Genomic DNA, 12,419 nt, shown 5'->3' with positions numbered 1-12,419 from the left:
CAAGGATGCTGTGACCTTAACCTGTGAACCTGTGGCTGAGAACACAACCTACCTGTGGTGGGTAAACAATCAGAGCCTCTCGGTCAGTCCCAGGCCTGTCTCTTATACACATCTAGATGTGTATAAGAGACAGCTTCTGCTCTATTCACAGTTGAGAAAGTCTGTGCTTCTCCCACACAAAGCAGCCGGCCTTACAGTCTCTGAGCCCTCAGATCATTGTGCATCTGTCTTGTGACACACACACCTGCCCTGGGCTTATAAGGACTCAGGTGGGCTGAGGGGTGGGAGATGCCAACTCTGATTGAAAGATGCCTGTGAGGAATCAAAGGTGCCACACAGGGCAATCTTCTCTATGTTATCTGCACAGCGGAGCTGCCCAAGCCCTACATCTCCAGCAACAACTCCAACCCCATAGAGGACAAGGATGCTGTGACCTTAACCTGTGAACCTGAGACTCAGGACACAACCTACCTGTGGTGGGTAAACAATCAGAGTCTCCCGGTCAGTCCCAGGCTGGAGCTGTCCAGTGACAACAGGACCCTCACTCTATTCAATATTCCAAGAAATGACACAACATCCTACGAATGTGAAACCCAGAACCCAGTGAGTGTCAGACGCAGCGAGTCAGTCACCCTGAATGTCCTCTGTGAGTATCTCTGCTCCTCTCTGGCCCAGGCTGCCGGCCCAAATCCACAGGGTCAGAGGCCGGGCCTCTCAGTCCCTCTCAGGTTCAAGTACACAGACCCTCACCCCTGGACATCCAGACTGTCTGTGACTTTCTGCCCCAGAAAAACCTGGGCAGACCAAGTCTTGATCAAGAATAGGAGGGGAGGGGCTGCTCCTGTCCTGGGAGGCTCGGGGTCCACACCCTGTGATGGGAGAAACAGGTGAATGTCTCAGACTCAGGCTCAGTAGATACAAGAGGGGTTTGGTTGAGACTTTAGGGTTGTGACTCAGCTTAGAGGGACACCGTGGTCCTTCCATAGACCAGGAACTTCCACTTCCCTCTGACAACCTCACCTGTGGCTTTATTCTCTTTGCTCCAGATGGCCCGGATGCGCCCACCATTTCCCCTCTAAACACATCTTACAGAGCAGGGGAAAATCTGAACCTCACCTGCCACGCAGCCTCTAACCCAGCTGCACAGTACTCTTGGTTTGTCAATGGGACGTTCCAGCAATCCGCACAAGAGCTCTTTATCCCCAACATCACCGTGAATAATAGCGGATCCTATATGTGCCAAGCCCATAACTCAGCCACTGGCCTCAATAGGACCACAGTCACGGCGATCACAGTCTATGGTAAGTGGATCCAGGAGCGCTGACATCACGTTTTGAGGTGGAGTCTGTCTGGTTTTCAGAGAAGAGCCAGGAAGAAATTCTCTATCCCAGCCTGTGTCCAATGGGCACAAGCAAATCCCAGATTCTCCCGCTGGACCTCCCCAGTGTGTCTCTACAGACTGTCTTCTCCGTGTTGTTCTGATTTCTCATGGCTGACCCCGGGTCCGGCCTGGAATGTGGGGAGGAGGCTCCCTCAGCCCCCGAGCCCTGTGTAGTGGAGGAAGCTTCACAGAGTGGGAAGGAGCAAGGGTTCTCAAGGTCAAGTTGCTTCTCTCTGTCACCAATCTGTCCCTTTCTATCACCTCTTTGTGTTCTTTTACCTACTCCGTGAACTGCAAGGAACATTCGAGGCTTTGAAACAAGCTCATACTTTTTTCCCAAATGAGAGAAGGAAGCCCCTTGGGTAAGGGAGAAACAGCTCAGACTCTGCTCCCTGCTCTGCTCTGGGCTCCCCCCCACCGTGACTGGCCTTGTCTGACTCCACCTGGGGTGGGACCCACGTGTGTGGAGAAGGAGCCCGGGTGGTCTGTCCTGAATTAGGCTAAATCAAGCTGCCAATCAACACCAAAGCCTCCCGTCGTCTCAGTCAGGCTGCAGGAAAATGGAAAGAAAGGGAGCCTCAGGGCAGGCTCCTGAGCTGTGTCCTGGCTCTGACGTCATCAGGTATATGAGGCTGTGGGCACAGTACATGGGACACAGCACAGGGGACAGCGAGCGACCCACACTTGGAGAAATCAGGAGATGTACCACAGGGGCTCTGCATGGCAGGGAATGGGCAGTGTCAAAAATTGTGTATTTATACAGAGGGTAACAGTGCATATCTATCACAGACTTACCATCTTAACCTTTCTACACGTGCAGTTCAGTGGTATTAAATATATTCCCCTTGTTCTGCTACCATCACCACCATCTGTCCACACAACTCTTCTTCCTCCCAAAATGAAACTCTGTTCCCATCAAACTCCTGGGCAGAGCTGTCCCACCTGTGGCCCACAGTCTGACCCTTGACTTGTCACCTTTAGACTTGCTCCTAGTCTCCTGCGCTATTTCTGCTCAAACACCCGTCCCCATCATCACCCATCTCTAGGATGTCCTTAAATAGCAAAGCCTCAGAGAGAACACACCTTGGCTGGGTGGTGTGGGATTGTGCAGCTGGAAGAAACTCAGCTCCTTCTAATTCCAGGTGAGGACCCCAATGGGCCAGGCAGCCAGCCAGTCAGGAAAGGACCAGAAGTGCTGGGGGCTGTGACCCCCAGTCCTGTGTCTGTCCACAACCTAATGCTACTGCCCAATTCACACTTGAGAGAAGTCTGTGCTTCTCCCACACAAAGCAGCCGGCCTTACAGTCTCTGAGCCCTCAGATCATTGTGCATCTGTCTTGTGACACACACACACCTGCCTTGGGCTTTTAAGGACTCAGGTGGGCTGAGGGGTGGGAGATGCCAACTCTGATTGAAAGATGCCTGTGGAGGAATCAAAGGTGCCACACAGGGCAATCTTCTCTGTTATCTGCACAGTGGAGCTGCCCAAGCCCTACATCTCCAGCAACAACTCCAACCCCATAGAGGACAAGGATGCTGTGACCTTAACCTGTGAACCTGTGGCTGAGAACACAACCTACCTGTGGTGGGTAAACAATCAGAGCCTCTCGGTCAGTCCCAGGCTGCAGCTCTCCAATGGCAACAGGATCCTCACTCTACTCAGTGTCACACGGAATGACACAGGACCCTATGAATGTGGAATCCAGAACTCAGAGAGTGCAAAACGCAGTGACCCAGTCACCCTGAATGTCACCTGTGAGTATCTTCTGTTCCTCTGTGGCCCTGGTTTCCAACCCAAATCCATACAGCCAGAGGTTAGGACTCTCAGCTCTCCTCAGGTCCAAAGATGCAGACCGCCAGTCCTGGACACCCAGGCTGGCCATAGCTTCCTGCCCTGGAAAAACTAGGGCAAACCCAGCCTGGACCAAGAATAGGAGGGAGGAGCTGCTCCTGTCTTGGGAGGCTCAGGGTCCACAGCCTGTGATGGGAGAAACAGGTGAATGTCTCAGACCCAGACTCAGGGGACATGAGGGTTATGGTTTGGACTTTTTAACACAGGATTGGGACAGGACTCAGAAGGACACTGTGACCCTTCTACAATCAGGAGCTTCCCCTTTCCTCTGATGACATCACATGTGGCTTTGTTCTCTTTGTTCCAGATGGCCCGGACACCCCCATCATATCCCCCCCAGACTTGTCTTACCGTTCGGGAGCAAACCTCAACCTCTCCTGCCACTCGGACTCTAACCCATCCCCGCAGTATTCTTGGCTTATCAATGGGACACTGCGGCAACACACACAAGTTCTCTTTATCTCCAAAATCACATCCAACAACAACGGGGCCTATGCCTGTTTTGTCTCTAACTTGGCTACTGGTCGCAATAACTCCATAGTCAAGAACATCTCAGTCTCCTCTGGTAAGTGGCCTCCCTGGAGCACCAGCATCATGTTTTGGGGTGGAGTCTATCTGGTTCTCACAAAAGAGCCGAGAAGACATTTTCTTGCCCAGTCTGTGTTCCATGGGCACAAGGAAATCCCAAATTCTACCCTGAGCCCTCTCACTCCATCTCGGCCGACTCTCTCCTCCCCGGCTTCTCTGATATCTCATGGCTGACCTCGGGTCCAGCCTGGAATGTGGGGAGGGGGCTCCCTTAGCCCCAGAAGGCCCCCTATAGTGAAAGGGGCTTCATAGTCCAGGAGAAAGAAGGGTCTTTAAGGTCGAGTTTCTCCTCTCTATCACCAATATGTCCCTTTCTGTCACCTCTTTGTGTTTTTTTAACCTACTCTATGAGCTACAAGGAACAAGGAGGTTTTGAAACAAGCTCACACTTTTTCCCCAAATGAGAGGAGGAAGCCCCTTGGATGAGGGAGGAGCAACTCAGACTCTGCTTCCTGCTCTGCGCCTGGCTCACCTGGTGACTGGCTCTGCCCTGGCTCCACTTGGGGTGGGACCGGGGCATGTGGAGAAGGTGTAAAGGTGGCCTGTTCTGAATCTGGTGAAATCGAGCTGCCAATCCACAGCAGAGCCTCCCTTGGGTCAGGTTGTAGGGAAATGGGAAAAAAGGGAGCCTCGGGACAGACTCCTGAGCTGTGTCCTGGCTCTGAAGTCACTGTATGAGGCTGTGGACCCAGCACATGGGACATAGCACAGAGGACAGTGAGTGGCACACACTTGGAGAAATAGGGAGATTCAGCCACAGAGGCTCTGCATGGGAGGGAAGGGGCAGTGCCAGAAAGTGTGTATTTATAGAGAGGGTAAGTCCACCAGCCAGTATATATATCTAACATAAAACTTACCATTAACCATTTCTAAGTGTACAGTTAAGTGACACAGCATAAATATCAATCAAGTATATTGCCCGGTGTGGTGGCTCATGCCTGTAATCCCAGCACTTTGGGAAGCCAAGGCAAGTGGATCACTTGAGGTCAGGAGTTCAAGATACAAAAAAAAAAAAAAAAAAAAAAAAATAGCTAGGCATGGTGGCAGATGCCTGTAATCCCAGCTATTAGGGAGGCTGAGGCAGGAGAATTGCTTGAACCTGGGTGGCGGAGGTTGCAGTGAGCCAAGATTGTGCCACTGCACTCCAGGCTGGGTGACAGAGTGATACTCTTGTCACAAAAAAAAAGGAAAAATAAATCAAGTATCTTTATACTCTTGTGTAACCTTCACAGTATCCATTTCCAGAACTTTTTCATCTTAACATACTAAACCTCTGTACCCGATAAACAGTAACTCTCACTCCTTCTCCCCCTAAACCCTGGTAACCTCCATTCTACTTTCTGTCTCTAGGTAATCAACTATTCTAATGAGCTTACATACATGGAATTATATAATAGTTGTCCTTTTGTATCTGCTGTATTTCACTTAGTATAACGTCTTCAAGGTTCATCCATTTTGCACTATGTATCACAATTTTATTCCTTGTTAAGATTGAATAACATTCCATTGTATGGACATACCTCATTTTTCTATCCACTTATCTTTCAATGGACTTTTCAGTTGTTCCCATCTTTTGGCTATTGTGAGTAATGCTGCTGTGAACATCAGTATACAAATGTCGGTTCAAATTGCTGCTTTCAATTCTTTTTGGTGTATGTCCAGAAGTGGAATTGGTGGATCAAATGTTAATTATTTTTTTAATTTTTTGAGGAACCACCATACCATTTTCCATAGGCACTAATATTTCACATTTCTCTCAGCAATGCACTAGAGTTCCAATTTTTCAACCTCCTTGAAAACACTTACTGTTTTGTAGCCATCCTGATGCGTGTGAGGTGGAGTATCATTGTGGCTTTGATTTGCATATCTCTAAGTGTTAGTGATGTTGAGCATATTTGCATGTACTTGTTGGCCACTTGTATCTCTTCCTTGGAGAAATCTCTACTTTAGTCCTTCGTCGATTTATTAATTGGGTTTTTGGATTTTTGTGGTTGTTGATTTGTAATAGTTCTTCATATATTCTGGAAATTAATTCCCTATCAGATATATGATTTGCAAATATTTTTCCCATTTCATAGGTTGCCTTTTCACTTTCTCGATAATGTTCTTTGATATATAAAAGTTTTTAATTTTCGAGGCTGGGCACAGTGGCTCATGCCTGTAATCCCAGCACTTTGGGAGGCCAAGGTGGGTGGATCATGAGGTCAGGATATCAAGACCCTTCTGGCTAACATGGTGAAACTCCATCTCTACCAAAAATACCAAAAAAAATTAGCCCAGTGTGGTGGCAGGTGCCTATAGTTCCAGTTACTCGGGAGGCTGAGGCAGGAGAATGGCATGAACCCGGGAGGCGGAGCTTGCAGTGAGCCTAGATCACGCCACTGCACTCCAGCCTGGGCAACAGAGCGAGACTCCAATTAAAAAAAAAAAAAGTTTTTAATTTTCATGAAGTCCAGTTTATCCATGTTTTTCTTTTGGTGTCTACTTGTTATAACCAAGATATCACCATGAAATTAAATGTCATTAAGCTTTTTTCCCTGTTTTCTTCTCAGAGTTTTATACTTTTCACTCTTACATTTAGGTCTTTGATCCATTTTAGGTTAATTTTCATATATGGTGTCAGGCAAAGATTCAACTTGTTCTTGTGCATGGGTATTCAGCTTTCCCCATATCATTTATTGAAACAAATATCCTTTCCCCATTAAATGGTCTTGGCACCCTTGTCAAAAATAATTTGGCCATATATGCAAGCGTTTCTTTCTGGGCTCTATATTCTATTCCATTGGTTTCAATATCTTCCTTTCTGCCAGTACCACACTGCATTGATTACTGTGGCTTTATAGCAAACGCTGAAATCAGGCAGTGTGAGTCCTCCAGCTTCGTTCTTTATTTTCCAGGTTGTTTGGCTATTTAGAGTCCTGAGAGTCCATATGAATTTTAGGATAGGTTTTTCTGTTTCTGCAAAAAATGTCAGTGGGACTCTGGTAGGAATTGCATTGAACCTGCAGCTCACTGTGGGCAGTATTGTCCTCCTAACAATATTGAGTTTTCCCATTCATGAAAAAAAAAATGTCTTTCCATTTATTGATGTTGTCTTTAATTTCTTTCAGCAATGTTTTATAGTTTTCAGGGTACAATCCTTTCACCTCCTTGGTTAAACTTATTTCTAACTATTTTATACTATTTTATGTTAATGTAAATTGGAAATTTTTTCTTAATTTCCTTTTAGATTGTTCATTGTTAATATATAGAAGTACAACTGATGTTTGCATGTTGATTTTGTATCCTGCAACATTACCAAATTTATTTATTAACTCTGACAGGTTCTTTTAATCTTTAGGGTTTTCTACATATAAGTTCAAGTTATCTGATAACAGAGATCATTTTACTTCTTCTTTCCAATTTGGATGTCTTTTTTTCCTTGCCTAATTTCTCTGGCTAGGATTTCTAATACTATGTTGGATAGATGTGGCAAAAGCAGGCATTCTTGTCTTGTTCCTGATCTTACAGGGAAAGCTTTCAGTCTTTCTCCACTGAGTATCATGTTAGCATTGGGCTTTCCACATATTGCCTTTATTATGCTGAGGTGGTTTCTTTCCATTCATAATTGGAGTGTTTTTGTTATGAAAGAGTGGTGAATTTTGCCAAATGCTTTTATTGGTTCTATCTAATTATAGGTCTATTAAAATTAAATTTTTTGTGTGTTTCCAGGAATTTGTCCATTTCATCTTGGTCATTCAACAGTTTGCTGGCATACAATTATTCATAGCACTCTTGTAGTCCTTAATATTTCTGTAGAATTTGTAGCATTGCTGGCAATATCTCAATATTTTTTCTTTTTTTTTTTTTTTTTCAAGAGACAGGGTCTCACTCTGTAGCCCAGCCCAAGCTAGAGTGCAGTAGTACCATCACAACTTACTGCAGCCTCAACTCCTGTGCTCAAGTGATCCTCCTATCCCCGTCTCTTGAGAGGCTGGTACTACAGACATGTGCCACCATGTCTGGATAGTTTTCTAAGAAATTCTGTAGAGACTGTCTCCCTATGTTGCCTAGGCTGGTCTCGCCCTCCTGACCTCCAGCAATCTTCCTGCTTGAGTCTCCCAAGGTGCTGGGATTAATTATGTAAGCCACCATACCTCCATTTTCATTTCTGATTTTAGTAATTCGAATCTTCTCTCTTTTTTCTTAGCCAGTCTAATAAATGACTGTCAATTTTGTTGATCTTTTTTGAAGAACCAACTTTTGGTTTCATTGATTCCTTCTATTGTTTTCCATTTTCCATTTTATTTATTTCAACTCTAATCCTTATTTCCTTCATGTACTATCTGTGGTTTGAGGTGGTTCCTTTTCTATATCCTGAAGTTGTAAAGTTAGGTTGTTAATATGAGATCTCTCTTTATTTTTAACGTATTTACCATTTTAAATTTCTCACACAAGATTCTTAACTTCTCTGAGCCTTCAGTTCTTCAACTGAAAATTGTAATAATTCTCATCACCAGGAAATGGAGGGAAAAAGGAAAATTGCAATAAGAGTGACTGTTCAATAGTATTGTTTTAAAGATTTAACGTAATATTCGATTAAGCCTTCAGCAAAATGCCACACACCGAGGGAAACTTCATAAATATTAGCTGCTATTATCACTACTGGTATTATTAGCTTGAAGTCAGGCAGTTCTAGAGCCTGACTAGATCCACTTCTCACTAATCATTTGACTTTGGATAAGTTTTTTCACTACTCCAAGCCTCTGTCATTTCATCTGTAAAATGGAAATCATGCCTACCCAACAGGGTTATTGTATGGATCAAATGAGATACCAGAAAAGCATTTAAAGTAGCTAACATAGCATTAATCACCAGCTTGAGTTGACTGGTGAGAGCTAAGCCCCAAATGAAAACACACTAGGACATGGTTACTGGCTAAAAGTGGGGGAGAGAAAAAAAGTTAAGTGCAAAGAATCAAGCCTGGTATGTTAGTTTTCATCCACTGAGATGCAACCAAGATGGAATTAGAGATGCAAGATAATTTACTGGAGAAAACCACCATGAGGAAAAGTGGGAAGTGGGAGGAGCCTAAGACAGCCCTCAGACCACGATGCAGATCTGATTCCTGAAAAGGAGAAAGAGGAGAGAGTTTTAGATAGTGATGCAGTTCTCAGAGTTTCCACAAGGCTGGTGGGGCATCCTCAAGCCCCTCACCCATGAGAGAGAAGCAAAGTTTCCCAAAACTGGGCTTTTCATTCCCCTGCTGGGAACCCATGAGAAGCCAGTTCTCTGTGCAACGGACTCAGTAAATACAGAATGCACTAGCCTGGGCTTTCTGTCAATCAAGTCCCTGCCATGGAGACCCAACAGACTCTTATTTTTGCCTGCCACAACTAAGACACTGAGAAAAAGATGCAACCATGAAAAGATAGAAAGTTCTAATGCCATGCAAAAATAGCAATCAGTCTTTCTCAAATTTCAAAGGCCTTCGGAAATATCTGAGTGCAGAAAGGCCAGGGTGGAATTGACAGAAGACTGATCACCAACTAGAAACACAGTGAGAGAGAAAAAAAATTGCAACCTTCCCACAAAACTAATGCATTCCTTGAAGGAACAAGTAGAGACTACTTCATGCTGACAGATGGAACCTGGGGCACTCCACTGCAAAATAACATCACATTCATTCCTTCTCTTTTCTTTCCATGACAGGCGATTCAGCACCTGGAAGTTCTGGTCTCTCAGCTAGGGCTACTGTCAGCATCATAATTGGAATGCTGGTTGGGGTTGCTCTGATGTAGCAGCCCTGGTGTAGTTTCTGCAATTAAGAAAGACTGGTAGGTATGACAGCCTTTCCTCTTGTTCGGTTTCCTGCAGTGCTGACTGCCATGTTTGGGAGAGAGAAAGGACTTCTTCGCCTGTATCTGGGACTGGATCTCCTCCTCCTACCCCCAAGCTCCTGCTTCTCAGCACTAATTCCTGCAGGTCTCTTCTTCCCTGGTCTTCATGCTCCCTGTACCCCACTGTCTCTTAGACATAATTATCCCCAGCCTCTGCTCATTTGTTTCCCAAATTCAATACATTGTCAAAGCCTCTTGGTCCTTTTTTAACATCTCTCACTTGTGTCATTCTCTTCATTCCCATAAACCTCAACAACTGCTCAAAGTCCTGCTTGACCCCTTGTTGCCAGTCTTTGAAATGTTTCTTGCATATGACTGCCTCATTACCTTCCTAAAATCTAGTTCACTCGCCTACTCAAGAAGACACAGGGACCTACTGTGGTCTATTAGATAAGTTCACATTTCTTCTCTTTACTAAGCTTTCTCAATTCCTTTACCACCACTCCCTTGTATAATTCCATCATCCGAATTAGATCTATCTCCCTACACATCCCTGCCTCTCCACCCCATATGAACATAGAATTCTTAGTTCCAATGTTACACCTAAAAACATGTCAAACAGGGTGACCTCCTTCCACCATCTGCACTGTGGAGTTACCCACACCCTTCATCACAAGCAACTTCTGACCTCATGAAGAACAAAGACTGTAGCATTAACATGTGAGTCTTAAGCTCAGGACACAACCTACCTGTGGCTGAGAACCTTTTCCTGATAACCAATTCATGTGTTCATAGCAGATACAGAAATGAAGAAGGCAAGGTCCTTAATTCTATGACAGGAGACAAAACCTGAAAAATAATCGTAATACCAAAATAGAAAGGAGTGAACGTCACAAGAAATCAGAGAAATCTGATGGAAAATATAGCTACACGTGGGAATCACTCAGAAACATTTTATAAAATGGATACTTAAGCCCCACCCCTAAATTCTGATTTACTGGTCTGGAGTGGGACCCAGGCATTCATAATTTTTAAGCCTCCCCAGATGCTACTAATGTGTAGCCAGGGTGGAGAAACCCTGTTCTAAATAGGTAGGACTTGGGGCTAAACCCATGACTTTCAGCTAGGAGTATTAGAATTGCCTATGGAATTTTTCAACATACATAAGCCTATACTTTGTTGGCCCTGTTCATTAATGGGCTCCATCAGGAACTCAGGAATCCAGTTGAGAAACAGAAGCTAAATGAAAAGGCCATCTTATTTGACATGTTAAATTATATGGGAAGCACTGTCAAATGATAAGTGATGCTAAACCTTCTTTAAGTTATATTTATGGGTATGTTATTGATGTGAGTGTTCCAAAAGTTATATAAGAAATTCTAGAAATCTAACAGGTTGTCAGCCATAATGTCATATGCCACAGAAGTAACTACATTTCTATGTGAGTTGTGTTCTTATTATAATAAATTCTCATCAGATTTTTAACCATACTCATTTTAAATCTTTGTCATTCACAGACAGTTGTTTTGATTCTTCCTTAAAGCATTTGCAACAGCTACAGTCTAAAATCGCTTCTTTACCAAGGATATTTATAGAAAAGACTCTGACCAGAGATCGAGACCATCCTAGCCAATATGGTGAAACCCCATCTCTACAGAATTAGCTGGGCTTGGTGGCGTGCTCCTGTAGTCCCAGCTACTCGGGAGGCTGAGGCAGGAGAATCGCTTGAACCTGGGAAGCGGAGATTGCAGTCAGCCGAGATCGCGCCACTGCACTCCAGCCTGGCGACAGAGCAAGACTCCATATAAAAAAAAAATATATATATATATATATGAAAGAAAAGACTCTGACCTGCACTCTTGAATGCAAGTTTCTGATACCACTGGACTGTCTGAGAATTTCCAAAACGTTAATGAACAAACTGACAGCTTCACGAAACTGCTGACCAAGATCAAGCAGAGAAAATAATTAATTTCATGGGACCAAATCAACTAATGAGGATAATATTTTCATAAATTTTTATTTGAAATTTTGCTGATTCTTTAAATGTCTTGTTTCCCAGATTTCAGGAAACTTTTTTTCCTTTGATCTATCTACAGCTTACAACAATTTGATAAAATATACTTTTGTGAACAAACATTGAGATATTTACATTTTCTCCCTATGTGATAGCTCCAGACTTGGGAAACTATTCATGAATATTTATATTGTATGGTAATATGTTTATTGCACAAGTTCAATAACTCTGCTCTTTGTATAACAGAATACATTTGAAAACATTGATTATATTACTAAGACTTTGACTAGAATGTCATATTTGAGGATATAAACCCATAGGTAATAAACCCATAGGTACTGCAGACAAAGTCTGAAGTCAGCCTTGGATTGGCTTCCTAGTGTCAACTAAACTTCTAAAAGTTTAATCTGAGATTCCCTATAAACACTTCCAGTGAAGCAACTTTAAAAAAGTCCATGTGGTCAGTCGCTACTCTTGCTGCAGTTATGAAAAGAATGAGGCCAAGTTTGATGAAAATAAACTTATTTAAAAGAAAACAAATTTGTCTTATTGGGATTATCTTTGGTAGAAATAGAGATGCCTATGGAGAGAAATTATGTTGAAAAGAAAAACTATAGTACACCTGTTATGAGGCTGTCACTTTGTACATTGTTACTAGTTTTTATTATCCACCTGTAGGCTAGAGTGGACCCTGCGTTCTTTCACTTTCTTCAATCCCATTTTCTGTCATGGAATCACTAAGAACAAAGTCTGCTCTCTTCC

The 12,419-nt window shown here is 43.7% G+C and overlaps 1 protein-coding gene across 2 annotated transcripts in view; it reads left to right on the top strand.

Annotated features, from left to right (window-relative positions):
- CEACAM5 (carcinoembryonic antigen-related cell adhesion molecule 5) overlaps window positions 1–10,103 on the top strand; it is an 18,150-nt gene extending 8,047 nt beyond the window's left edge. Inside the window, exons 4-7 of one of the 2 annotated variants that reach the window (XM_011983233.1) lie at window positions 1,047–1,301; window positions 2,858–3,136; window positions 3,541–3,798; window positions 9,522–10,103. In XM_011983233.1, the coding sequence (XP_011838623.1) occupies window positions 1,047–1,301; window positions 2,858–3,136; window positions 3,541–3,798; window positions 9,522–9,601 (872 nt within the window). In that variant the 3' untranslated portion in view covers window positions 9,602–10,103. Of the gene's footprint in view, window positions 1–1,046; window positions 1,302–2,857; window positions 3,137–3,540; window positions 3,799–9,512 lie in introns of both variants that reach the window. The other variant, XM_011983224.1, reaches the window with a different exon arrangement.
- The last annotated feature ends 2,316 nt before the right edge of the window (window positions 10,104–12,419 follow it).

Source organism: Mandrillus leucophaeus, unplaced genomic scaffold (assembly GCF_000951045.1).
Source record: "Mandrillus leucophaeus isolate KB7577 unplaced genomic scaffold, Mleu.le_1.0 Scaffold106, whole genome shotgun sequence".
NCBI classification, from domain to species: Eukaryota; Metazoa; Chordata; class Mammalia; order Primates; family Cercopithecidae; genus Mandrillus; species Mandrillus leucophaeus.
The sequence above is the reverse complement of the archived record's forward strand: the minus strand, read 5'-3'. Positions and strand labels throughout refer to the sequence as shown.